This window comes from Nyctereutes procyonoides, unplaced genomic scaffold (genome assembly GCF_905146905.1).
Source record: "Nyctereutes procyonoides isolate TBG_1078 unplaced genomic scaffold, NYPRO_anot_genome, whole genome shotgun sequence".
NCBI lineage: Eukaryota > Metazoa > Chordata > Mammalia > Carnivora > Canidae > Nyctereutes > Nyctereutes procyonoides.
Genome location: NW_026575021.1, coordinates 17,848,618 through 17,876,462, shown reverse-complemented (window position 1 = coordinate 17,876,462; position 27,845 = coordinate 17,848,618). Strand labels below are relative to the sequence as shown.

The following is a 27,845-nucleotide window of genomic DNA, read 5'->3' as shown; positions in this document are numbered from 1 at the left end:
GGTTATAATGCATTCCTACTATTCATAATGTCAAATTGTCCTATTGGCTTTAACCACTTGGCATATGACCCCGTCAATTTTTGAGCACCTTCTTAGTTTCTGGCGACATGTTCTCAGCTCATCTTCTACCTTTCATGTCCCAATTCTGGAATTATTCATTTCTCTAAGAAGTCCAGGATCCGGGATCCCCGGGTGGTGCAGCAGTTTGGCGCCTGCCTTTGGCCCAGGACGTGATGCTGGAGACCCGGGATCGAATCCCACGTCGGGCTCCCGGGGCATGGAGCCTGCTTCTCCCTCTGCCTGTGTCTCTGCCTCTCTCTCTCTCTCTCTCTCTCTCTCTGTAACTATCATAAATAAATAAAAATTTAAAAAAAAATTCAGGATCCTTGTACTAGAGAAAACTGTTTAGAACCCAAAATGTGGGCACAAAATGTGCTCCTTACTACTGGGTTGCTATTGTTTTCAGGCCCTTTTAGTGGGCATAACTAAAAAATGGACTTCCTGTTTACCATGTACTTACAAATATTTCCATATTTAGGATCATTTCTTAGTGTAGATTCTCAGAATTTGAGTGATTGGCTCAAACAATATGAATATTTTCAAGATTATTAATCTTTATTATAAACTTTTTTATATTTTATTTTATTTATTTTATATATATATTATTTATATATATATAAATATATATATTTATTATATTTATTTATTTATTATAAACTTTTTTCCAAAAGCTTTGATAATGTGAGACTTGTTTTATTATATGCTTTCCAAAATTAGACATCTTAACTATTTTCTTTTTTTCTAATTCTGTCAGGTATATAAAAATCATACTCTTAAAAATTTAATTTCCTTTGATTTCTAATGAAAGTTAGCATCTTTCTAGTTGTACTCCCTCTTTGATGAATTATTTTAGTCCCTTTTCCTTCAGCATTTGCAATGGTTTAGGATTTTTTTTCAGTTGTCTATTTGATTAGGTATTGTGCATACTTAACCTGTGGACTTTTTTTTTCTAACTCAATAGATTTTTCCAGTAAAACACAGAGATAATTTTTTCCTAGTTAATAATTAGCAAAAAAATCTGCAGTGTGATCAAATAAAAATCAAACGTGAGGTATATGAGAAATAGGTTAGACAGGTTACTTTTTTACTAATAGTGTCAAAGAATAATATAAAAACTTGATCTTCCTCAGTTACATTACTTTCTTTTGTGAATGTGATTTCTTAAAAAAAAAAAATGAAACAGTTGAAACTTACAGGTTTTGTTATTTTCCTGTTCTTTGTGCCTGAATCTCTAACACTGCCCACACAGCCTCAAGACTTAGGTAAGAAATTTACTTGTATAATAGGTAAGGAATGACTATGTTGGGATAATTTCTAATTTTTTAATCTTGTTTTAATTCCATTTAATTTTTCACTCCCCCCCCCCATGAGTTTAAATATACTGGTCACATATGCTGAACTAACCTTCCCAGATTTTGTTTTGTGGTCATGTTACCCAATCTATAGACAGAGATAGTAGTTATAACACCCAGCAAATGATCACCAGCTTAATGGCAATTTAGAAAGTGTTGTTGCAATATATAATTTGGATTTGAAAACATTAGCATTTCTTGCAAATGTATGTGGTGTATGGTAAGAGGGGAATATTAAATGTGAGATGGGATTTTTCTATAATCTTTGGTTGTCTAATGTATCTCCCAACTAGGTGACAAACATCTTTAGTGTACGCAGGTCCTGGCTTCTTCCAACCGGACAGTTTATAAATAAATGTCCTCAAGTTTGTACACACTTGTGAATCCGGCCAAGGCAGTGTCATCCGGGGGGAAAGGGTGACATATATTTTTAATTTCCAAAGGGGGAACATTTTGAATTTCGTCTGTTTAGAAGAGATGCCTTTTTGTAATTGCTCTGGCATGGATGAAGGACTTTTTTGTAACTTGTGCAAAAGTGCCATGAGCACTGCAGCGGCCCTGAAGATGTGGATTGTGTCTGACTTAATTTCATACTCCCCACAGTGCCTGCTAGTGAGACCAGTCACCGGGCTTAAAGAATGGTCATTTCTGAGTTCTTCTCCTTTGCCCTTTGTAGTGACTTCTTCAAAAATCCTGTTGATTTTTGTCTCTTCAATATATCTTGCATCTGTGCTTTGCATTTCCAGGACTTCTGAAAAAATTCATGCCTTGCTGATTTCTTAATAGAACAATTGCAAAAGTCTCCTAATGGGCTTCTTGCTTTTCTTCTATTCAGCCATTCATTCTCCCACCTATCTATTTGACAAATAGTTATTGTCACTTTCTCTTTGTCAGGCTCTGTGTCTATGTCTAATTCCCTGCATATTAGATATACCACTACCTGGCCGGTATTTTGTAGCATATAAAATGATCATATTATGTGATACCCTATTGTGGTTTTGATTTGTGTTTCCCTGATGATTAGTGATGTTGCGCATCTTTTCATATATCTGTTTACCATATGTATGTCTTCTTTGGAAAAAATATCAATTCAGATCCTCTGTCCATTTTTTACTTGGATTGCTTGGGGTTTTTTGTTTTTTGTTTGTGTGTGTGGTTTTTTGTTTGTTTGTTTTGTTTTTGTATTGAGTTGTTTAAGCTCTTTATTTATTTTGGATATTAACTCCTTACTAAATATATCATTTGCAAATATCTTCTCCCATTCAGTAGGTTGCCTTTTAATCTTGTTGATGGTTTACTTCTCTGTGTAAAAGCTTTTTATTTTGACACAGTCTCAATAATTTATTTTTGCTTTTGCTTCCCTTGCCTCAGGAGACACATCTAGAAAAATGTTGCTAAGCCTGATGTCAAAAAGATTATTGCCTGTGTTTTCTCCTAGGGATTTTATAGTTTCAGGTCTCACCTCTAGGTCTTTAATACCTTTGAGCTTATTTTTGTGTATGGTGTTAGAAAATGGTCCAGTTTCATTTTCTTGCATGTAGCTGTCCAGTTTTTCCAGCGCCATTTATTGAAGAGATTATCTTTTCCCTATTGTATATTCTTACTTTCTTTGTCACATATTATATGTGACCATAGAAATGTGAGTTTATTTTTGGGTTTTCTATTCTGTTCCATTGATCTGTAGGTCTATTTTTGTGCCAGTATCATACTATTTTGATTTATGACTTTGTAATATATCTTGAATTCTGGATTGTGATACTTCCAGTTTTCTTCTTTCTCAAGATTGCTTTGGTGATTCAGAGTCATTTGTGGTTCATATAAGTTAGATAAGAAATGACAAGCATTGGTGAGGATGTGGATAAAAATGAACACCTGTACACTACTGATGGGAATGTAAAGTGGTGCAGCCTTGTGAAAAGCAGTATGGGGATTCCTTGAAAAATTAAAAATACCGTATGATCCAGTAATGCCGCTACTGAGGATTTACCCAAAGAAAATGAAAACACTAATTTGAAGATATATATATATCCCTATGTTTATTGCAGCATTATTTGCAATAGCCAAGATATAGAAGCAACCCAAATATCCCTCAAAAGATGAATGGAAAAAGAAGATATTATATATATATATATATATATATATATATATATATATATATAATGGAATATTACTCAGCCATAAAAAAGAATGAGATTTTGCCATTTGTAACAACATGGGTGGAACTTTAAGGTATTATCCTATGTGAAATTAGTCAGACTGAGAAAGACAAATACCATGTCATTTCACTTATATGTGGAACCTAAAATACAAAACAAACAAAAAACCCAGACTCAAATACGGAGAACAAACTGGTGGTTGCCAAAAGGAAGGTGGGCAAAGGAATGGGTGAAATAAATGGGATTAGGAGATATAAACTTCCAGTTATAAAATAAGAAGTCACGGAGATGAAAATCACAGCATAGGGAATATAGTCAATAATATTGTAATGTTATATGAATGGCAGATAGTGCCTATATTTATTGTGGTGAGCATTAAATAATGTATAGAATTATCAAATCAATATGCTGTACATCTGAAACTAATATAACACTGTATGTTAATTATACTTCCATTTAAAAAATAATCATATTTCTATCCTATATAAACATTTCCAATGGGTCTTTATGGCTTCTAATTGAAGCCCAAACTCTTAGGCTTTATATGCAAGACCTCTATAATATGAATCCAAGTGTCCAATATTTATGACCCCCGCTCTCATGAAAGGAGATTAATTGACTTTCTTCAAATACATCCCAAGATTTCTTACCTTTGTGATTTCACTTACATTATTCTTGCCACATAGAGAGATGAGCCTCCTGATTTCTCTGCTAGCTGATATCTTGTACATTTTTTTCTTCAGACTCAGTCCATATGCCACTCTTGCTATAATCCTTTTCTGATTTTCTCACCCAGGGATCATGAAGCATTCCTGCCATATACTTACTTACATTACTTTAGGATGTCACAATACATTCTAAATTGGATTATAGTCATATTTATAAGTTACTTGCACTATGAGAGTACCTAGAGACCTGAGGTTCAGGGGAGATGTCTTCATTATCACTGATTGCCTTTTATTCTCCAGCACAATACCTTACAAAAGTAAGGACTCCATACAAGTAGTCTATACAGACAAATATAAGCGTGCTGTGATTAAGATGTACTATTTGGGAGGGAATCAATGATTTTAGACTAGTCCAAAGTCCATCTAAATATCTGTGTTTGGCTAGCATTATAAATGATACCAGCTACTAGCACACTATGGCATATCTTGTCGGGCCCTGTAGTAGCATTACATCATATATCAGTTAACTTTCATATTATTTTTCTAGTAATACCTGATAAATACTTAGCATGGAAATGGTGCTTGATTTGACATTTGTGACTAAGAAGCCATCAATGGCAAATCTAAAGTCTGGTCAATTTGAAATTAATTTAAGTCAGTTCAACTTAATGAATATCTCTTGAGTACATTGTAAGCTATGATTAAGATCTCAAATTTGGTTCATATGACTTTTCTCCTTCTTGTTAAGTATGCCAAATTGTTTTCTATAATTAGTTTTCTATTTTATACTTGTAAATGTAGATGTCACATATAGTTATTTTGTGGGAAAATGTTAAAATACTGAGATACATACTAACTTAAACATCGTTGCTTTTCAGATGATGTCAGTTTCACCCAGAAATTTATAGAAGAGAATGTTGGATATATGTGAGTTTCTCTAAACTATTTTTGATGATAATGGTGTTTAAATGAGCTTATTTGATATATTCCAGAAATGTTAATGCTTCTCAAAACTAATTCAATTAAATGGAAGCTATATTTAAAAAGTAAATACAGCATTACTCATAAAATTCAGATGAGACAGCTGAATTGCCAAGAAATTGCAAAATTTATAGCCCTCACACTTTGATAATTTCCTGAGACTGGTCAGCAAGTGAATGTTTCTATGAGTTTTTGTTGGACAGAAGTGGAAATTCCACAGGTGATCATGGTGTACTCTGTGTGGACTGTTGCAGCACTATCATCGTATTTGCTCAATATGTTCAGGAGGCCTCCTTTGAAGAAGTAGAAATGTTGGTAAAAGCCATGACAGAATATAGAGATAAATGCTTGGTTGACATGACACTCCCAGTGTGTTCAAAATTAGCTGTAAGTAAATTGTTTGTGTTTCTTAAACAAATAAGCATATTTGTTAAACAGAGAATTTTTGGCTTGAAATACAAAAAAAGGAGATGTTCTATGCTCCCTCATTTTTAATTTTGCCTGAATTTGGAATTTAGGATAAGGTCCTTTCCTTGGATACATGCAATTCTGTATTATGTTGCCCCAGAGGAATTGGCTATGAGATTATGGTCCATGCCATGTGCATACAGGCAGGGACGTAGCAGATAGTCTGACAACGTGCACAGAAGGACAGAGGTACCATCCTTAGCTGCTTTCTCAATATATACTCCATTTTCACACCGCTTTTTCTTAGCCTCTGCCAAATAGCGTCACCATCTGCATTTCTTGAAGGCTGCTACTAAACATTACTGCTAATACTTTATCAACACATTCACACTCTGACCCTATCACCTTGAGAGAAAAGGATAAAAGCTGTTATATTAGGGAAATGTAAGTAGCAAAGGAGTAAAAGGTTAAAGGGCCCCAGGATAGAGTAGAAAACATTTTCCAAAGTGTGGGATGGTTGTCACAGGTGTGGGTACCAATGCTTTGTTGACAATACTGGGAAAATTAGAATCTCTTTCCCAAAGGGGGACACTCATCACTCATTGTGTTCATTGTGTCATCTCAGAAGGTTATAAAACTTTACAATGAATAAAAGATGTCTTTTACTTTTCTGTTGTCCAGAATGATGTTCTACTGGAAAATATATGTGCTCTGGAGGGACTGCCACAAAAGCATAATTTTTCACACTGCTGCAGTAAGGTTGACTTGGAAAGAAAACTTTGCTTCTTCCATAATAAGAAAGCTGATGCAGGATTTCTGCCTCCTCTTCCTACCCTGGATCCTGAAGAGAAATGCCAGACTTATAAAAGTAACAGAGAATCCTTTCTAAACAAGTAAGTTTTCTTTTAGTGCAAGAATTATCTAATTGAAGAATTATTCTTAGACTGAGTCCAAAATCTAATCCAAAGGAACATAGCTAGTTTCATTGATGGATTAATTCATGTAATGTGTATTGCGAGTCACATTCTGTGCTCAGCATTGAGGATGAACAAGGTATGAAATCGACTTTCAAGATCCTTTTAATAAAGATACATATTTATTTTCCAACCTAGAAGGCCCTAACGGTGCCAAATGGCTACTGGAGGAAATAATCTAGTTTTCCCAAAGGGAAGGTGCAGATTTTTCTTTTTTTAAAGATTTTATTTATTTATTTGAGTGAGAGAGGGAGGAGCAGACTCTGTGCTGAACAGGGAGCCTGATGATGTGGGGCTCAATCCCAGAACCCTGAGATCATGACCTGTGCCAAGAGCAGATGCTTAACCGACTGAGCCACCCAGGTGCCCTAGGAAGGTGCAGCTTTTACTGAGGGTAAACATTAAATCAATGGATGTTTACCAAAAATCTGTTTTCAGTAGTGCAGTAATTGCAGAAGCACAGACTTTTTCTGGAAAGCTGGTGTGCTCATTGAAACTTAAATTACAAGTGCATTTGAATGAAAGCAAATAAAATCCTGGAATCTCAGGTGGAGTGTGCATTGGCAGCTCTTCCTTGCATGTGGAAGGGATAGCTGCTGACCACCTGGAGCAGCCATAGTTCAGTGTTCAGGATGAAAACTGTCATCTTCACTCTGATTTGGGAGTTGGCAAGATAATTGATAAAACTCTATTAGAGAGTAGATAATCTTGCCTTATTTTGAAGGCTTCCATAATGGAAAGTCTTTTCTCCTCTGAGTTTTACAACTTGATCTTCTTGTCTTTTCCTATCTTTCCTTTCCCTGTCTTCTCACCCTTTGTCTACCATTTTCTTCCTTCTTTTCCTGTTTTTACCCTTTTCCCCTCTTCTCTCTTTTTTCTTTTATAGTTATATCTATGAAGTTTCCAGAAGGAACCCCTTTGTTTTTGCCCCTACACTTCTGACTGTTGCTGCTCGTTTTGAGGAGATGACTAAAACATGTTGTGAAGAACAAGACAAAGCTAACTGCTTTCGAACAAAGGTGAGTATTGCATTTATTTCATTAAAATGATAAGGAATCACCACAAACTGCAGATCCTTACTTAAAGTTAAATTATAGCAAAGGGTTGTTTACCATTTAGTAGTCCTTTTCTTGCCACTTTCACTGGTTTTTTCAATCCTTTGTCCACCTGCTGCTGATCTAAATTTCTTACTACCTGAGACCCTTGAAAGACAATTGCCTATTTCCAGGGTCTTTCTTCTAGCATTGTCTTCCTTGGAAATTGGAAGAAAGCCCTAGTGAGTGAATATCTAGCGTAAAGATGGCATTTTACCTTTTATTCTGGGGAAGCCCTCTTTTGGCTACCCATAAAATTTAATCGTCATCTTCCCACCAAGCATAATTCAGTCATCAGGAAGACTGGTCTAACTTCTATAATGTGCCACAAATGCATATTTCTTTTTTAAAAAATATTTTATTTATTTATTCATAACACACACACACACACACACAGAGAGAGAGAGAGAGAGAGAGAGAGAGAGAGAAACAGAGACACAGGCAGAGGGAGAAGCAGGCCCCACGCAGGGAGCCTGAGGCGGGACTCGATCCAGGGACTCCAGATTCACGGCCTGAGCCCAAGGCAGACACTCAACCGCTGAGCCACCCAGACGTCCCGCATATTTCTTTTGATATATAAACTTATTAGGATAAAAAAAAAAAAAAACAACAAAAAGACCTTCTGTTTCTGAGCAAATTTTGGAAAACTTGGTTGATACATAGTTATGAAATAAGAGAATAGTGAGATTTTGCTCTTGCTTCAATGGAATTTTCTTTTTCTCCTTCAGGCAGAACTTGTCATACAGTATTTAAAAGCATCATCTTCTTTTCAAAAAAATGTCTGTGGGGCACTTATGAAATTTGGACTGCAAGTCTTAGAATCCATGTGAGTTTCAAATATATGTCTTGTCTTTGCTTATATTTTCTCTTCTGTGTCCTGTTTTTGTTAACTTGTTGATGACTTTTTATTTTTACTTTTCTTCAGAGGTGTTCAGATGATTCCCAGCCCACTCGCGTAGCTCAGAACCGGGACATTAGGTCAGATAAGAGAAGGGCTGGGAGAGGGAGAGACCCTAGAGAGAAAGAGGGCTACTTCTGAGATACTCTTTGGTTAGTTGGGAATCTGAATTGGTCTGAGAGTTCTCAGCTAGGCTTTATTATTTTTATTTTTTTCAGCTAGGCTTAAGATGGGATGTATCCATCCATCTTTGAATTTAGTGACCAGGAAACAACTTTATAAGGACAAATTTCATCTCCAGTGCTCATCCTGACCAATTAGTAATGGTGCTATTGCAATGTCTTGAGAAAAATTCCAAAATCTCAAACAGATCAGCGGGAAAGAGTTCTGGGATGGATTATCTATGCCTGCTATGAGCTCAAAACAGGAAGCTGTGGTCCTGACAAAACATGTTTTGCTATAAAAATTATGGAAGGGAGCATATATCTCAGCCCTTCTTATCCTGTTCCTGGTCTAGGACTCAAAATATCAGCCTGGGAGTTTCTGGGTGACCCTGCAGGCTGTGCCACATATAAACAGCTGTTTGGTAAAGATATCTGTGAATAAAACAACGGTACCAATTCTTATTGCAGCTATTTAAACTGTATCAGCAAAGAATTCCCTCTTGTCTTACTTGCTGTCCAAATTGTTTTAGTGCTTTATCAATTCTTTTTCCAGAAATGTTGCTATACTTAGTCAAAAATTTCCCAAGATTGAATTTAAGGAACTTACCTCCCTCCTAGAAGATGTTTCTTCCAAGTACAATGGATGCTGTGAAGGGGATGCTGTGCAGTGCATCCGTGACAGGGTAAATATTCTCTAAAACAAGTGAAAATAGTGATTTGGGGCAGCCATTTTTTTATTCTGAAGTTGCCCTGATATGTGACTACTTTACCACATGAAATAAGAATGTTAATAAGGGGGGCTGGGTGGTTCAGTCAGCTAAGCTGCCTCCTTGGTTTTAGTTCAGATTATGATCTCAGGGTTGAGGGATCCAGGCCTGAGCTGGGTTTTGTGCTCAGCAGGGAGTCAGCTTGAGGATTCTCTCTCTCTCTCCCTCTTTCTGCCCCTCTCTCTGCTCTCTCTCTCTAAAATAAATAAATAAATATTTTAAAATGGTAATAAAATGTCAAATAATGACATACAATAAATAAAAAAATATTAACAAATAAGCTCAAATAAAACTTTGGGGTTTTTTATACATGAGATTGCTGTTAGATTACTCAACAGATTCTATTGCATATGGTAAATGTCCTTGACCTAAAATTTTAAGGATTTAGAATTTGTGAACATTCATTTAAAGCAGATTGAAGTTTTCTTTAATATTGCACATCTTCTTTTAGAGATATTAAAAATTAAATAGTCAAGCTCAGAGAATGATTTTTACCACTGTAAAGTAGTTCTTGTCAAATAAGTGATGTTAAAGTAACTCCTATGTTATTCTTTAAAGTGATTTTCTAAGGGTAAATGCTGTTAAATATATTGTTGATGGTTTAAGTTGTTAATGCATACAAAAGTAACACAATTTCATCAAAAATATCTCACTTTCCGAGGTGCCTGGGTAGCTCAGTCCGCTAACTGTTCAACTCTTTTTTTGTTGTTGTTGTTGTTTGAAAACTTATTTTTATTTATTTATGATAGACATAGAGAGAGAGAGAGTCAGCTCAGATCATGATCTCGGAGTCCTGGAATCAAGCCCCGCTTCAGGCTTCCCACTTAGTAGGGAGTGTCCTTGTCTCTCTCTCTCCCTTGGCCCCTCCCCCTGCTCTCTTTCTCTCTTAAAAAAAAAAAAAATCTTAAAAAAAAAAAAAGAAAAAATACCCTACTTTCTTAGTTGAAATGAGGATTTTTCTTAGCAACCTTTAATTAGTTTTACTATTTTAAGTTCACAGTGAAACTGTAAATTAATTAACTCGAATCTTACAATATGAAGATACATATATTTTATTTCAAGCAGTAGACAACAGATGTTCCCAAGAATTATTTTGTGCTTAATCAGACTCCAATTAAAAGCAATCTCACACGCTATTTTTTATTGTTTGATTATGGAAATGTGGGTTTATAATATTAACTATTATATAGAATAGAATAGAAATAGAAATATAGAGATAGAATATAACTGAAGATTTTTTGGTGAAGTTTGTAGCTGAAGCTAAGAGATCATATTATGTCCTTAATATGTCTTCTTTTAATGCCTTCATGGAGAAATAAGAGAAGTTAGACTGCAGTTTGTTCAAAACAGAAGTGAATCCCAGACGTTAAAGAGATGTGCTGCCAGAACAGTGATGGCTTTCAGTAAAGTGTGTATATATTTGCAAGGACTGGCTTCCTGGTTCTATATGGTTTGTTGGAAACATGGTGCCAACAACCCCAACCCCGTTTTTTTTTTTGTTTTGTTTTGTTTTGTTTGTTTTTTTTTACTTCAACCCAGAGCTTTATCCCATTCTCTGCCTTCAGTGTTCACCAGAGGAGGAGGAAGAACAGCTTGGGCAAAGTCAGAGAGGCCTGGAATAGCTTCATATTTTCTGGAACTCAGCAGAGTACACGTGAAAGTGGAACAGAAAGGAGGGAGAATGTGCAGACTCATATCGGAAAGTCTGGAGGAGAGATTAGGGGCCAGATCAACTTATTAAAAAGTATCCAACGAATGTGTAAATAAGGAAACTTCACCTTCTCCCTTATTCCCACATTTTTTTTTTATTCCCACAATTTCGTGTGGGGGTGAGAATTGAGATGAAGTGTAGAGAGCGGGTACAGTAAGGGTTTTTGTTTTGTATATTATTAGACAATTTGAACAGCTTCAAATGAACAGTAACCATAGGAAACTCATAACAATGAGTAGGATAGCTTTTTTTTTGTTTGAGAAGACTTCATCTGGAAGTTGCCATAGTAGTTCATTTGTTTATCATTTTTTCATTCACTTATCAAATACTTACTGAGTTTCTGCTGTGTGCTTGGCAATATAGTTTCAGGACATGAGAGAAGACGTCTAGGATTCTAGATATTCTAGTCACATGTCTTTGCTAGCCTTCATTGAAGGAGCATGAAACAACATTTAGAATTTAAAATTACAATGTATCAGAGAAGTACTTTAAAAATTAATATTTTACAATAAAATGTGAATTTATAAGTATCTATTTTCATAATTTATCATTTTAAATCCCCAGAAATAAAACCTGCGTTCATGTGAAAAATTCATGTGTATTACATTAATACAAAATTTAAATAAATACTATGATCAAATCATCTGATGAAGCAATTCTAGATGTGAGGGGCATGGTGGACTTTGCATGCAACCATTTAACATGTAGGAAAATCCAGCCCTGAAGAAATGAGGAAACTAATTTTTCATTCTTCTGTCATACAGAGCAAGGTTATGAACCATATTTGTTCCAAACAAGATTCCATCTCCAGCAAAATCAAAGAGTGCTGTGAAAAGAAAATGCCAGAGCGTGGCGAGTGCATCATTTCCTCAAATAAAGATGATAGACCAAAGCACTTAGGTCTAAGAGAAGCAAAATTTACTGAAAGCGAAAATGTGTGTGAAGAACGAGATGCTAATCAAACGATCTTCATGGCTGAGTAACATAAGTCTATACTGAAATTTATAAGGCAAACAGAAACTTATGATTGGATCTATTTTGGCTAATTTGGGTGAAAGGAATGGGAACCATTTAAATCATTGGGTATCACATAATTTTAAAAAATCACAGCAACAGATAATGGCATTTTCACGTGATTTTAAGAAGATGCGACTGTGTTATTAGAGGGACGGCTAACATTTATTGAGTACTTGATACGTGCCAGACAATGGGCTCAATACTTAATGTGAATGATCTGTTTTAATTCTCACAACAGTCATGTGAAACCTGTATGATTTCCCCCATTTTTTCAGATGAGTAAACAAAGGTACAGAGCAGCTAAATAACTTGTTGAAGGTTCACAGCTAAAAGCTGGCAGAGTAAGGATTTGACCAGAGGAAGTCTGGCCTAGGAAGTTGCAAGCTGAATTGCCATGCTATGCCACTCTGCAGTCGTTCAAGGAAAACTAGTGGACTTGGAGCTAAAGAGACCAGATTTGAGTCTTGGTTGCATCACTTGAACAAGTTAACCTCTCTCTGTTTTACATCATCATACATAAAATTCATATGAGAATATCCATTCATTCCCACTTTATTGGTAATGAAATGTAATCCAGGCATTATACATTAGACATGGCTTTTATCCTCAGTAAGCTTTCATCGGCAAGGGAATGTGATGTGGGAAGAGACAGACTTGGAAAATAAATGAGTGCAGGACGCGTTCTTTGATTTCTGATGGCACTGTGTAATCTATAATGTAAAGACAGAGGAGCGAGTGGTCAAGTATACCCGGGAAACCCGGAAAGGCTCGATGGGGAAGAGGTGCTTAAAGACATTTTGGTTATCCAGACAGAAGAGATAGATCATGGATAGAAGTATAAAACCACTTGATGTACTTGTGGCTTCGTATAGGGTATTTGCAGTGACAGAGGAAGGTAGTGAGAAGTGTATGTGGTCAGATCACACAGGCAGGCTAAGTAATGAGAAGCCACTGAAGGGCTTTCCCTGAAGAATAAGGAAGGACAAAATCACTTTTGTTTTTTAGAAACTTCATCTGGAATGAATCCCAGTTTGGGGCTTACTTAGGTGGTTGGGTAAGTAGTTTTCAGATTCAATGAGATGGGAAGTATGGGTCGAAGGTTTTGTGGGAAAGAGAATATGTTTGAATCTGACCACGCTGATTTTGAGATACTCATGAGCTAACTAATTGGGAAGTCACAAGACAATTCTTTTTACTTGAGTATAGTTGACACACAATGCTACATTAGTTTCAGGTGCACAGCATAACGGTTTGACAAGTTTATGCATTATAATAGGTTCTCCACCGAGTGTAGCTACCATCTGATCCCATGATCACTATCACAATACCATTCACTGTTGTGTCCCTATTGTGCGCCTTCTATTCTTGTGACTTATTCATTCCGTAACTGGAAGCCTCTATCTCCCACTCCCTTTCACTTGCTTTGCCTACCCTCCCTCCCCCCACTCTGGCAGCCGTCAGTTGGTTCTGTGTATTTATAGGCTAATTCTGCTCTTGGTTTATTCATCTGTTTGTAGTTTTTTGTTTTGGGTTTTTTTTTTTTTTTAAGATTCTACTTATAGTGGAATCATATGGTATTTGTCTTTCTCAGACTGACTTATTTCATTTGGCATGATGCCCTCCAGGTCCAACAATGTGGTCTCAAATATCACGAGACAGTTTCATATGTGAACCTGGAGCTCTGGAAGACACAGGTTATTGAAAACTTACCAAATTTTAAGTGCTTCTCATCCGCTAACCAGCTCTAACTTTCAAAACAACTCTCTCAGGTTAGAATACTTTTAATGTCCTCATTTTACAGGTGAGGAGACTGATGCACAGAGGTTAAGTAATTTGTTCCCAAGTCACACAGATAATATGTGGTGGAGCCAGGAATCAAACATGACCAGTCTGGCTGCAGACTCTTGCTCTTGTAACCATTGTGCCCTTTTGCTTCTCATGAGTTGTGGGCATTAACTCAGATTAAGCTTAACAAAGTGTTAGAGGCAGTGTGTTTCCCTCGTACCTAGCACATGTGCCCACCAAATGGAAGCAATTTATCATCGTCATCATCATCATCATCACCATCTTATTACAACATAGTGTTTGAGGAGAAATCACAGAGCATCAGTGAGCATGCTAAGCCAGAAAGGGATTTTTAAGATTCAGTCTTTCTGGGTGTAAACATTTGACATAAGACCTCAATGGATCTTCCAGGCTAGGGGAGGCTTCTAGGAATTTTTTTTTTGTTTACAGCCTTTTGATGGTGGTTTTTTTTTTTTTTTTTTGTTGTTGTTGTTGTTTTGTTTTGTTTTGTTTTTGTTGTTTTTGTTTTTTTTTTTTTTTTGGTGTGATTTTATTACTGTAGAAAGGTCCATGGCTTTCAGTAGATATTAAGAAGAGTCCTTGATTCTCTGAAGGGTAAACACTGCTGCTTTAGGGTCTAAGGATATATCCCAACAATAATATTGAGAAAGCAGGTGGAGAAGCAGAAGAGATGGTGTCAGAAAAAATGAGATTAATCAGGAGAATCGAAGGCTGCAAAACAAAAAGGGATGCAGAGTTCCCTGAAATCGAGAAACTTTTGTGAGGTATTGCTCTCACCAAACATAGAAGGCCATCTTAACTTATCTTGGATGGAATAGATAAGATTCTTTTTTACGAAGAAGACTGTAAAGAGCACAGCTGAGGTGCTTAGAGGAGACACCCCTCTCCTGCAATGAGAGTCAACTTGGCTTAGAAAAGAATGAAGTAGGCATCGTAGGAGACTCAGGTTCACATGTTACGTTTCCATTAACAGCAAGGTGCTTACCTGGTCTGGGACTTCCTTTTCTCAGCTGTAAAATAGTACTGACCTTGAGGACTAAGTGAAGTTCAATAAGAAAAGTGTTTCCAGAGGCTAGGAAGTGTTTCTGTATCTCTTATGCCCGGAGCTTGATCCAGTGCTAGCACCTACTAAGGGCTTAATAAGTGTTAGCCTCTTTCCTTTCGCTTTGCCATTTCTCCCCCACATCACACTGCCTGGACCCTTGGAGCCTCTCACTGGGGCCATGGAAACCCCTGTCAATGACCTAGAGCTCCAGGGTTACTCCTGTATTTGACAAGTAATGGGATGAAGTCATGGGCACAGCTGCTTCCCAATCTCTCACCACGGTGGCCCTGGAGTGGGGAGGAAGCCATACTTCCACCATCTCAAGTTGGAGGTCTGAATGCAGTTTCCAACAGAATTAGACTCAGTATGTATTTTCCAAATGATTGATGGCATGATGCACTATTTCTGATGTTTTACGCATCAAATCCCCTAATAATGAACTCAGAAAGACCCTAATCATTCTGTCCTCTCAAGTAAAAGCACTGTTAGTTTAAAATACACTGTGGAAGGGAACCTTTGCAAAATGATGTCCTGTAGTGACAGTACCCTCTGAAGTCACTCCCTGAGCAAACCGGAGGAAGGAGTTAGCATTTGAAAGCAGAGTCAGTATTACAACCCCTGATCACTTTAAAAGATTGCAGGATTTAATATTTTGTTCTTTCTCTAAGGTCTAATGTATGAAACATTTTACACATGACAGGTTCCTTTATGAACACTCAAGGAGACATCCAGAGCTGTCTACGCCGGAGCTTTTAAGAATTGCCGGAGTGTATGAGGAGCTTCTCAAAGAGTGTTGCCACACAGAAAACCCTCCCGACTGTTACCGCCATGCGGTGGGTTCCACCGTTCTGGGCTCACAGAACTAAACAAAACAAAGCCACACAACAGACACTTCAAAATTGATATCAAAGTTCTACTACAGTTTAGGGGGTAGAAAATGTGATTGACCCATCTGAGTCTACTTTAAATACAGTGGGGCTGATTCTTGGGCAGATTGAAATGATGTTAGGTTTCTGCACACTGTTCTGCACTAGTAATTCTGTGTGTTGATGCAAAAAACCCTCTTCCCATTCAATGTGTTACATTTAGAGCTATATTTGTGTACTCTGCGTTTTCTTGAGCCATATTGGATTTTCCATGATTATAAAATAATAAATGATTATCAAAGCTGATTAGGAAAGTGGCAAAAAAGGTACAAAGATAAAAATAAAAGCTCTGATACTGTCACTGAGAAATAGCTATAATTAAGATTGTCTTTCATCTTTTCTATGCATATATGCACATGTGTGTGTGCCTAACAATAAGATTAGATAACAATCTCTTAAGAAATTTTGGGATCTAGTTTTTAAAATGATTTATTTATTTATTTATTTATTTATTTATTTATTTATTTACAGCAGGGGGAGGGGCAGAGGGAGAAGGAGAGAGACAATCCTCAAGCAGGCACTTCGCTGAGCTGGGAGTCTGATGCCGGGCTCAATCCCAGGCCTCTGAGATCATGACCTGAACTGAAATCCAGAGTTGACTGCCTAACTGATTGAACCACATAGGTGCCTCTGGATCTATTTTTTTTAGTTACTATCATAGAGAACTTTTTATGTCATTAAACAGACTTCAAAATGTACTTTATTTTATTTTTTAAGATTTTATTTATTTATTTATGAGAGGCACAGAGAGAGAGAGAGGCAGAGACACAGGCAGAGGGAGAAACAGGCTCTATGCTGAGAGCCTGATGTGGGACTCGATCCCAGGCCCCAGGATCATGCCCTGGACTGAAGGTGGCACTAAACCGCTGAGCCACCCAGGCTGCCCTTGTACTTTATTTTAAATGATCAAATCTCATCATCATGATTTATTTAAATATTCTACTGTGTATTGGACATTGTGAACATTTAGTTAGGTTTTTAATTTTATAAGTGACCCTAAGTGAATATCTCATTCCATTCATCTCTATTAATATTTATGATTATTTTCCTAAGATTGACTTTAATAATTTCCCAGGGATATTATTAGGTCAAAGCATATAGACTTAAAAAAAAAAACAGCACTTGATACAAATGCCCAAGTTACTTTTTAGAAAGTTTTATTTGCATGAATAACAGTGCTTGAAAATACATCAGGGGCACATGCATGGCTCTGTTTGTTAAGCGTCTGCCTTCAGCTCAGGCCATGATCTCAGGGTCCTCAGATCCAGCCCCACATTGGGCTCCCTGCTCAGCAGCAAGTCTGCTTCTCCCTCTCCCCCCACCCCATTTGTGTGCTCATACGTGCTCTCTTTCTCTCATAAATAAAATCTTTAAAAAAAAGAAAAAGAAAATACTTCACCTCTGCCTTCACCACCCTAGGAAATTAACTGCTAGATTTATATGTAAAAAATAGTGACTATGTTTTAAGCATTTATTTGATTTTTAAATAAAGTTAGGTTTTTCCCATACGATTTTAGCTAGTGTACTTATAAATTTCTTGTGAACAAGTTGCTCATGCCTGTTATCCATTTTCCTATTGAAATTAGTGTGTTTTAGTATCGATTCATGTGTATTCCTTAATTATTAGAGAAATTCATTATTTGACATTTCTGATTTGTTTCTCATTCATTTGATATGTGCTGCTTTTGCTTTATTTAAAAAATTGTATCCACTTGCCATAAAAGCCAGTTTACATTCATCCATATTTGAACAGTGAAGAGGACCTGACTTCCAGTCTAGCTCCGCCACTGTCCCTGAAAGGAATCTGTTCCTGACCTTTAAATGAATCACTAAAGTGTTAGAAAATTCGTTTTTCATGTGGAGGCACAGTTTGCCTCACAGCATCCATCCACTGGTGTGTACTTTTTCTCTCTGGTGGCCACGCAGTAGATCTCCAATTTCATGCTAAAGGAGACAGTTTGTCAAATATTTCAATACAATTATTTGAGTTTTTAAGTTCCAATTCTAACTGATGAAAAAGAAGATATAAAATAAAGATGAATTACTAAATTTATTCTGTAATTAAAAGTGTTCTATAGCAATACTTCCTAGCTGGGTCATTCTAGGCAAGTCATCTGACTTCATAAGCCTGATTTCCTTTATGTAAAAATGAAAGACTGTCCTGGCACTTGAAAGTGATTATCAAGTATGATCGTTGTCAACATAACATTTGACTTGTACTTCATAATCTGGAAAGCTCTAAAAAATGTACAAGATGATGATGAAAAACTTGGATCTTCAAATTTTAGTAAGAGCCACATCTATGTTTAGAGCTGAAAAGATTTAAATTTTTACACACTCATAAAAAAAGTACTCTCAATTTAGTAAGCAATATATGTAATGGTAGTTTGAAAATACTGTGCAAATAAAAGCTATTGGACAAGTTGACATGAAGCTTATGATTAAATTTTAGATAAGATGTTCATAAATATGATTGCTCTTATTTTTAGGAATACAAATTCAATGAAACAACTGAGAAAAGCCTCAAGATCGTACAGCGAGAATGTGAACATTTCCAGAATTTGGGGAAAGATGACCTGAAATACTAGTAAGTTGTTTGCACAAGTTGCTTAACACTTGTGACCAGGATAAAATAAAGAGTGCCACAAAGTGTCAAAAATTCAGCTCTGTCCTTCAGTTATGGTAAATCTATAGACTGGGAAAGAATAAAAATACAAAAGTCAAGAATGCACATTAGGCTTGCATATTAATGGAATGCATATTCAGCCTTTAACAGGAATGAGGCTAGAAATGAAAGAAATACAAGATTCTAGGAAATTGATTCTCTAATGCCTTGGTTTTTACTTGCTTTTCTCAATCCCAAGCCAGAATCTCTGGATTCTGCCCCATTTGGAAAGGCTTGGTAGAGAGCAAAATTCAGGTCGTTATAATTTCTCAAGGTAAAGATGGTTTGCCCAGAATTTGAACTCACCTTACCAAGTTCATAGAAATAATTCTGGATTTGTTTAACACTTTGATATTTATTTTTTTTAGTGCTTTTGTGAGCATTAATGAATAATACAGTTTATTCTGGATTTTCTTAATTAATGACCAGGCTAATATAGTGTGTATTTAAACCAAACATCTTTAAATCAGAATGCAGTTTGAAAAATATGATTTCACTCTTTCTGCAATCCGGCTGGTAAAACTAAGCCTGTTAAAGATATTAGTTTTCTTTATCTCAGATTATCCTTTTCCAACATGCATCTATTAATTAAATTCCCCCTTTAAAATATTTACTAACTATGCAAGCAATTTCAAGCAGGATTTTACATACCAACTAAGGTATTGCTGCCAGGGAGCTCCTGTACCTGCAGGTAAGACAGGATGAGCAAATCTGAGAATTTCTGAGATTACCATGAAATTAGGAGGAAGCCAAAAATGCAGAATCTAGGAGGCAGGGTATGGGGAAGTAGGGAGTGAGGAAGAGTTCTCTGCCATTTCCTGAGAAAGCTGAGGTTCATGTCCTTACTTCGGCTGTTCCTAGCCTTGAAGAGTTAGGGTTTAAAGTAGCTAGACAAGGGAAAGTAGGTATCTGTTTCTGTTTAGAACCAAAGAGACAAATGTTCTTTCAGCTACATTGTCAAGCTCACAAAGATAGCCCCCCAGCTCTCCACTGAGGAACTGACCTTTCTTGGCAAAGAAATGGTGACGGCTTTGACCACCTGCTGCACATTGAGTGAAGAGTTTGCCTGCGTTGATAATTTGGTGAGTATGGCCCATGAGCCTAACTATTCCTTAAAAAAAAAAAAAAAAAAGACATCTGCCACGCTCATTGATCCATAGCAGTTATGCAGTTAAGTTATACGCCTTTCTTCATTGTTTTCCACACTGTTAAGCAAGGAATGTCAAAATTTTGGGGGGCGGGGCTCACCACATCACAATCCTAAGAAGCAAAAGAGATTGTCTTATTTTCTTGGGGTTCTCCAAATCATCTTACTTCTATTTTTTAAATATTTTATTTTATTTTATTTATTTTATTTTATTTTATTTTATTTTATTGAGAGAGAGTGAGAGAAAACAAGAGAGAGCAAGCTGGTGGAGAAGCAGAGGGAGAGGGACAAGGAGACTCCATCCTGAGTGCAGAGCCTGATGCAAGGCTCCATCCCAGTACCTTGAGATCATGATCTGAGCCAAAGTCAAGAGTCCATCACTCAATGAACTGAGCCACCTAGGCACCCCTCTTACATCTTCTTATTACTTATTTGTTATTTGTAAATTGTTAGGGCAAATGACAGAAATAGCATATTGTTTCAGAATGATTACACTAACAAGAAATTAATATATAGGGGTTTGAATTGCAATGGCTTGAAATTTTATTGTGATGCAAGTTTCTACTTTGCTTTGGATGTAGTATCACATTTACAGAAGCATGGGTTTTTCTGAGTACAGTTAACAGTTATCATAGAACAATATGTTTCTCTGGCCATATTTCAAAACCCTATTCAAGTTTTAAAGTCATATGTGAATTCCAACTTTCATTGGCACAGGTGGATTTAGTTCTTGGAGAGTTATGTGGAATAAATGAAAATCGGAGCGTCAATCCTGATGTGGACCACTGTTGTAAAACCAGCTTTGCCTTCAGAAGGCCCTGCTTTGAGGGACTGGAAGCTGATAAAACATATGTGCCTCCATCTACGTCTCAAGATTTATTTACCTTTCACACAGACTTATGTCAGGCTCATAATGAGGAGCTCCAAAGAAAGAAAGACGGGTATAAGCATTCTTTTTCATCCACCTTTCTTTCATCCTGAAGGCATGTAATGTATTAATGAGAAGATGTACTGTAATGCATATGTGATTTTGGTGTTATAATCCTGTTCCTTCCCTCAAATTGCCCAATCTCTCCAATCCAGAAAAACACTGGAGGCTATTTATTGCTGTTGTTTATAAGCCAAAACCTAGATAGTCTCTTCTTTTGCTAGGTGTGGAGTGTCTAGTACACTGTGATTTGGAAAGGTGAGTTAGGGCAACCAGCAAAAAGGCTCATAAGTAGGTTCATGATGAACTGGACTCTCTTGAGAGAATGTCATAGATATTTGCTTAATGTTTGAAAACATGAGAGACCTAAAAGGGACAAGAATTTTATTTTCATCTTCTCAATCAGGCAATGTTATAAATGCTAAAGAATAAGCCTTTTTTTTTTTTTTTTGGATTCAGGCAGTGTCTATATCGAGTAGAGTGGAAACAGCATTCAGCTACTGAGAAAAAAGGAATAGAGGTTGTTTTGAAAATAAATCTTCTAGAAAGATCAAAACTAATCACATAATCTGCAATGCTGTACATAAGGAACACCTAATATATATTAATATTTTTTACATCATTTTGTTTGCAATTATATAACCCTCCAGAGAATGTCACCATGAAATCCAGCCCACAAGTCCAATAGGAAAGCTTTAGGAGACCCCTTCAAAGTGGAATATTTTGACTTTTTATACTCCCCCAAATCAAGACCCTCAAGACATGTGATATTGTGACCAGCACTTTGGAGAAGAGGGACTTAAGAAAGAAGTCTTTAATTAATTCTGTTTGGTACCTCTGGGTCCCAGGTTTCTCGTCAATCTGGTGAAGCGAAAGCCTGAACTTACAGATGACGTGCTGCGGTCATTGCTTACAGATTTCACTAACGTGGTGGTGAGGTGCTGCAAAGCCGAGGGGCCTGAAGCCTGCTTTAACGAAGAGGTAGTTCTATTTCTTTTCCACTGAAGTTCAGCTGCTATTCCTGGTTACGTAAAATACAGCTCCTAGTAGGATCCTGCTTCCTCCCTGCAAGGTCTCTGAGGCCTCTGAGAGCACAGCTCCTACGAGGCTAACATGCAGGTGCTTCGGTGGAAGGCCCTTGGCACTGTCTACCTGGTGACAACATGGTGTGAGAGAAGATGTCAGGAGAACCCGGTTCTAATTCCAGTACTTTTGGTCATATACCTTAGTGATAATAATTATCCTTGAATATTACCGTTGGTCCTTACTCTCCATTTTGAATCACTCATTAGCTTAATAAAACGAACAGCCAAACTGATTTGCAAAGGAAATCATTATCAGCTCTAAAGGGAGGGGAGCAGGAAGGGTATCACGTATCAGTATGTGAAGTCTCTTGGTGGGTGGCTGTCTCACCTTCCAAGGCCTTGTCCCAGCATCCCTCAGGTGAGCAGACAGGTGTGCGAAGTGAGGAGTTTGGGGGTGGGGGGGGGCGCTGATGAGTGTAGCCAGGGGGAAGAGAGGAGCCACACTCCCTGCTTGTTTTCGCTCCAGTGACTGGAGTGTCTCACCAACTTGTGGTGGTCTGGGACTCTCAGGTACCCATGAGTGCCGGCCCCGACGGCTGGCTGCTTGGAAGTGCCTCCTCACTGATTCCCAACTTCCTTCCTCACTATTTCTTTCCTAGCGACTCTCACTCCATCTCAGACTCACAATTTGCACACATGCGAATTCATGCCACTCGTACCCTTCCTGCGTGGCCACAGACACGTATACTCACACACAGCTTTCGTTCTGGTCGAGAGCCCTCTACTTTTTACAAATGAGCGCTTGATCTGCGAGGAGTTGTGTGTGTGTGTGTGTGTGTGTGTTTCAAATTATTAGCTTTTAAAACATATGTTTAATGTAATTAGAGGTTATTAATCAAGATCTAGCATTTACCTGAGTGAGTGTGTACGTTGAGGCCATGGAAAGGGGAGGGATGAATCCATTGGAAGTTCATAAAAGGGACTTGAAGAGAGGGTGTTCGTTGTCTTCCTGTGCAATATAGGACTGCCTTAGTTTTTCTTTCCAAAATTCAAGGCAACATACTTCTCCAAATTCGAATAGTAATGTCTTAATTTTTCCTATGTGTTTTTGTTTCTTTTTTCCCCTCTCAGGGCCCCAAGGTGGTAGCCAAAAGCCAGGCTGCTTGAGAAGTACAAAGTAAAACCCACCAAAGGTAATACCTGCTATCTAAGTCAAATGCCAAATGAAAAACCTTTGTGGTCACCTGGGCTTTTCCGTTCTGGTGCTTCCACGTCTGTTTCTGGTTCATCCCATGTGCCTGGTGCCTCGTAGGCCCATCTTGGTCTTCTAACATCTTTGTGGTGTGTTTGTGGTAGCACTTCTCTCACTATTCAAGCAGCTTTGCTGATTAGCCAAAAGGTACCCAGTCCTCTGTCTTTCTGCTACTGAGCTCAGCTGTCTGGACCAGAATGGAGAGGCAGCTGTATCTGCAAATACCGACAGTAAGCCTGTCCTAAGAGTCTTGCTGCAGCAGTACTTACATAAATGAAAATCAATACATTTGTGATTTCACGGTTATATAAAGGATGCACTCTTCTCTTCAGCTTATGTAAGACTCATAGACAAGCTTTAGGAACAAAATGACGTTCAGTGTCTAGGAAGAGAGGCCACAGAGAGTAGGTTTGAGTCTATGAGAAGCCAGCATCCTTATCACTCACAGTTTTCTATATACAAGACTTCTCATCACCCAAATTACACTATTTCACATTCTTGTGCTGCATAAGACACTATGTTTTTTTCCCAGGTTTTAGGGAAAAAAGAGGAACCCTGACTTACCTGCTTCCTGTCTGTCCTGCGGTGGATTTTATTTTCTGAGAAGAACACAGTGAGAAGATTCTTCTGTAACCTCTATCTGAAATCATGTTATTGTAGCGAGCAATAAACAATGAAATCATAAAGTTATTTCTCAAAGACTGATGTAATGTGTCAACTCCATAACCAAATTAATCAATCAAGACACATCCATTCCGTCAGCATCCTCAGCCCACTGGCAAATGTACATGGCTCGAAGGAAGGCAGGGAACAGCAATGGTATGGGCAGGATCCTCACAGACGCTGCTCTTGCTGCTACTGGATGGAAAGGACATGTGGAGCTGAGGGCAGGCAGCCTTCCTGCTGCTGCTGCTTCGAGCAGTGTATGAAACGTTGGCCGAAGTACCTTCCATGCATTATCTCATGGAATCCTAACAACTCTATGGAATACATATCATTTTTTAAGAAGATTTATTTGTTTATTTTAGAGGGAGAATGAGAGAGCACAAGTGGGAGGGGCAGAGGGAGAGGGAGAAAGAGAATCCTCAAGCAGACTCCCCGCTGAGCACATAGCCCAACCCGAGGCTTGATCTCACAAACCTGCGGTCACCACCTAAGCCAAAACCAAGAGTCAGATGCTTAAATAAGACACTCAGGCACCCTTGAAGTAGTTATCATTTTAATTTCCACTTTGCAAACAGAGAACTTGAGTCTTGGGGAGTTAAACTAATCTGTTCAATGTCGTACAACTGGTAATTGGCAGAACCAAGGTCTTTTTTTTATTTTTTTTTTATTTTTTTATTTAAAAAAATTTTTTTTTAGAACCAAGGTTTGAATTTGAGTCCTCTAATCCCTGAACAATATTCTTGACCTCTGTACGCCCTACCTCCTAGGTGTGGCCATGTTGAATGACTTATAAAATCTGTCATTCATAGAAAGGGAGGAGCACCCAAGGCATCAGGGACAATGGCTCTTTTCTCTTACTACTCCAAGCTGTAATTGCTGCTAATGTTGGAGATGTAAGTGCTTGTCAGTGATGTCTAAGGAGAGGGAGTGTGGGGAACTGGGCAGCCAGGAAATGAAGGTTGGTCATGGGCTCGTGGCCTGATTATCCCAACTGTTCTTTAAACTTTTAAAGTTTTTAGTGTTTCAACGTCTGAAATTAAAGATGATGACCTTTAAGAAATAATACATGAGAATAGTCACAGAGTTCTTTTGGCAAAGCAATTACAGCGTAGTCTTTGGGATTTTTATTTATTTCATCAACAAGTATTTATTAGACTCCTACTGTTTGCCAGACATTGTGCATACAAACGTGAGCTGATTAGAGATGGTTCCCGTGGCAGGGGAGAAGGATAGTAAACAAGCAATCACATAGGATGTCATATGGATAGAAAAAGTCCCCTGCTGTGGCACTGCATTGATGGGCACTCAATCTAAGCTGAAGGTGTAGGAGGAGAAGAAGGGGAGGGCACCCCGTTCCTACTGCCACTAACTTGCTGTACATCCTGAGACAATTTCCCTACAATCCAAGACCTCCATATTTTTGTGTAACATGGAAGAACAATATCCACATCACATCACAACGGCTTTAGAGAACTGTATCAGATTTCTATATAAAGTACCCAATACAAGGGCCAGCAGACAATAGATGTTTATTTCGTGAAGTTGTTTTTCCTTTTGCCATTTTCCAAACTTCCATTTACTAATGAGGAGAACAGGAAGAAAGTCTTACTTAGATAATGGATAATAAGTGTAGCAAACAGAAGTGAATCAGAGCACAGTTTGCTAATTCAATTTTCTACCTGCTAGTGGATTCTGCTGTGTGTCCCATACCGTGCTAAACACAGCAGATGTGAAACCAGAGTCCCAGGAGCTTGTCATCACAAGACTCTATACTCACAGAGGAAATTGCCATACAACTCTCTGCTGTTGTGCCAGAGAACGTACTAATAAAGAGCTGGTAACTGGTGTGATGTGGGGAAAGGAGGGAGAGGAATGGTTTATTCAAAAGATGTATTTTGTCTAGAGAAGAGAGGATTTGGAATGAGGGCAAATCACATGTTCTCTGCTCAGACGGAACCCAAACCGATGACTAGAACACACCAGTACTCAGTGCATGAAGAATTTTCTAGTACTAGAGGTGATTCTAAGTGGGATAAGCCTCATGGTACAACAATGAGTACCCAGACTGCAAGCAATCCTCACCCAGGTTTTCTGTGGGATCTGGAGATCCAGTCCTGGTCTTTCTAAGGTTCCTTCGAACTCTTGTTTCTATGACTCATATAAGAATTAGGTTTACTGTGAAATAATATTTATTAAAAATTGTCACTGTCTCTTGTATGCTTTCCATTTTTAATCTTAAAAGTCAGTATGACTGGGTGACAGGCACTAAGGGGCGGGGGCACTTGACGGGATGAGCACTGGGTGTTATGCTGTATGTTGGCAATTGAACTCCAATAAAAAAATATACAAAAAAATGTCAGTGTAAACATCTCACTCTCTTATGGAACAAATTCTGTGCTATCTTTCAAGTCTTATCACAAAACTCATCCCCTTGCTTTTGTTTAGATAATCCTCGCTGCTTGTTTTTCCTCTGGCCTGAAATTCCATTAGTCACTGATAAAGGACCTAACGCGATCTTTTGTTTTCAGAATCTCTTACTCTGAGATGAGAATTCAAATAAGATGTAAATTTTGTCCGATTTTTTTTCTTTATAAAAAAAGAGGAATTAGTTTAACACACATGCAACAGTTTTTCTGTTTTTTGTTTGTTTGTTTTTTTAAGTGTCAGCCCCGATCAATTAATACTGGTTCTCTTGTGGCACTGCACAGTGAATGCTAAAGCTGAGCCAAGGTTCAGAGAGAAGGAGGGCAGTGATCAGTTAGTCACTGTCTGCAGTAGGTGACATTCTGGGGCACTCACCCAAAGGATTAGCCATTCCTAGTGTAATAATAGGTCCGGTTCTGATGGTTCCATAAGGCTCGGAGGAAGATCTCAGGGGCACAGCAGAAGAGATGCTGAGTATTAGCGCTCTTTAGAAGACCCTGAGAAGGATGATGAAACCTGCCAAAGAGAATTTTTCCTTTGCTGACTCTAGTTTTCCACACACACCATCCATATTCTTTATCATTAGCCGACGTGTCCCAAACCTAAATAAGAACAGATTTGTGGTTATTATTATTATTATTATTCTCTAGGAAACCAGAAATAAGAACACATGCATAGTATAATCAAGTGATGGACTGCCAGTCTTAGATATTATTTGGTCCAAATCCTCCAGATATAAACAAGGAAACTCAGGACAGGACTTGTTTTTTTTATTTTTTTATTTATTTATGATAGTCACAGAGAGAGAGAGAGAGAGAGAGAGAGAGAGAGAGAGAGGCAGGGACACAGGCAGAGGGAGAAGCAGGCTCCATGCACCGGGAGCCCGACGTGGGATTCGATTCCGGGTCTCCAGGATCGCGCCCTGGGCCAAAGGCAGGCGCCAAACCGCTGCGCCACCCAGGGATCCCAGGACAGGACTTGTTAAAGTAGTAACTGGTGATCTTCCATTTCCAAAACTTTTGGACTTCACATTTTTCTTAGACTTTCTATTTGACCAGTAAGTACCTGTTTCCTCCCCTAAACCCCCAATCTGGATGTTAGGCAAAGGTGACAATAGTTCAGGAATGTCGACAGCTTCGTTTTCAATACTAGCTCTTGGATGGTGTGGGCTCCAAAGTCAGACAGACCTGAATTTCTACCTGTGAGTCTATGAGCAAATTACACGCTCCTGAGTCTATTGTTGCTATTGACCTTTTTTTTTTTTAATTAAGCTTTTTGTTTTAATTCCAGTATTGCTAACATGCAGTGTTATATTAGTTTCAGGTATACAATATAGTGATTCAGCAATTCTATACATTACTCTATGCTTATTGTACACAGCTTATTGTCCAGTAGTGTGCTCTTAATCCCCTTCACCTATTTCATGCATCCCTCACCCACCTCCCCTCTGTTAACTGTTTGTCCTCTAAACTCTGTTTCTTGCTATGTCTCTTCCTCTTCTTTTTTCTTTGCTGTTGTTTTGTTAATTTAATTCCACATGAAGTGAAATTATATGTTATTTGTATTACTCTGACTTATTTTGCTCAGCATTATACTCCTTAGCTCCATCCATGTGGTAAGATTTCATTCTTTTTGTGGCTGAATATTCCATTGCATAGGTATGCCATTTCTTCTCTATCCATTCATCAGTCCATGGAACTTGGGCTGCTTC

At 37.8% G+C, this 27,845-nt stretch overlaps 1 protein-coding gene across 1 annotated transcript; it reads left to right on the top strand.

Moving 5' to 3' along the window:
* The first annotated feature begins 1,148 nt into the window (after window positions 1-1,148).
* Window positions 1,149-26,005, top strand: AFM (afamin). Its single transcript, XM_055341437.1, has 15 exons — window positions 1,149-1,322; window positions 5,115-5,163; window positions 5,472-5,604; window positions 6,307-6,518; window positions 7,486-7,618; window positions 8,422-8,519; window positions 9,309-9,438; window positions 11,998-12,212; window positions 15,802-15,934; window positions 18,517-18,614; window positions 19,642-19,774; window positions 20,557-20,780; window positions 21,616-21,748; window positions 22,924-22,985; window positions 23,577-26,005. Exons 1-14 carry the CDS (start codon window positions 1,235-1,237, stop codon window positions 22,957-22,959), a joined length of 1,815 nt encoding a protein of 604 aa, XP_055197412.1. The 5' UTR covers window positions 1,149-1,234; the 3' UTR covers window positions 22,960-22,985; window positions 23,577-26,005.
* The last annotated feature ends 1,840 nt before the right edge of the window (window positions 26,006-27,845 follow it).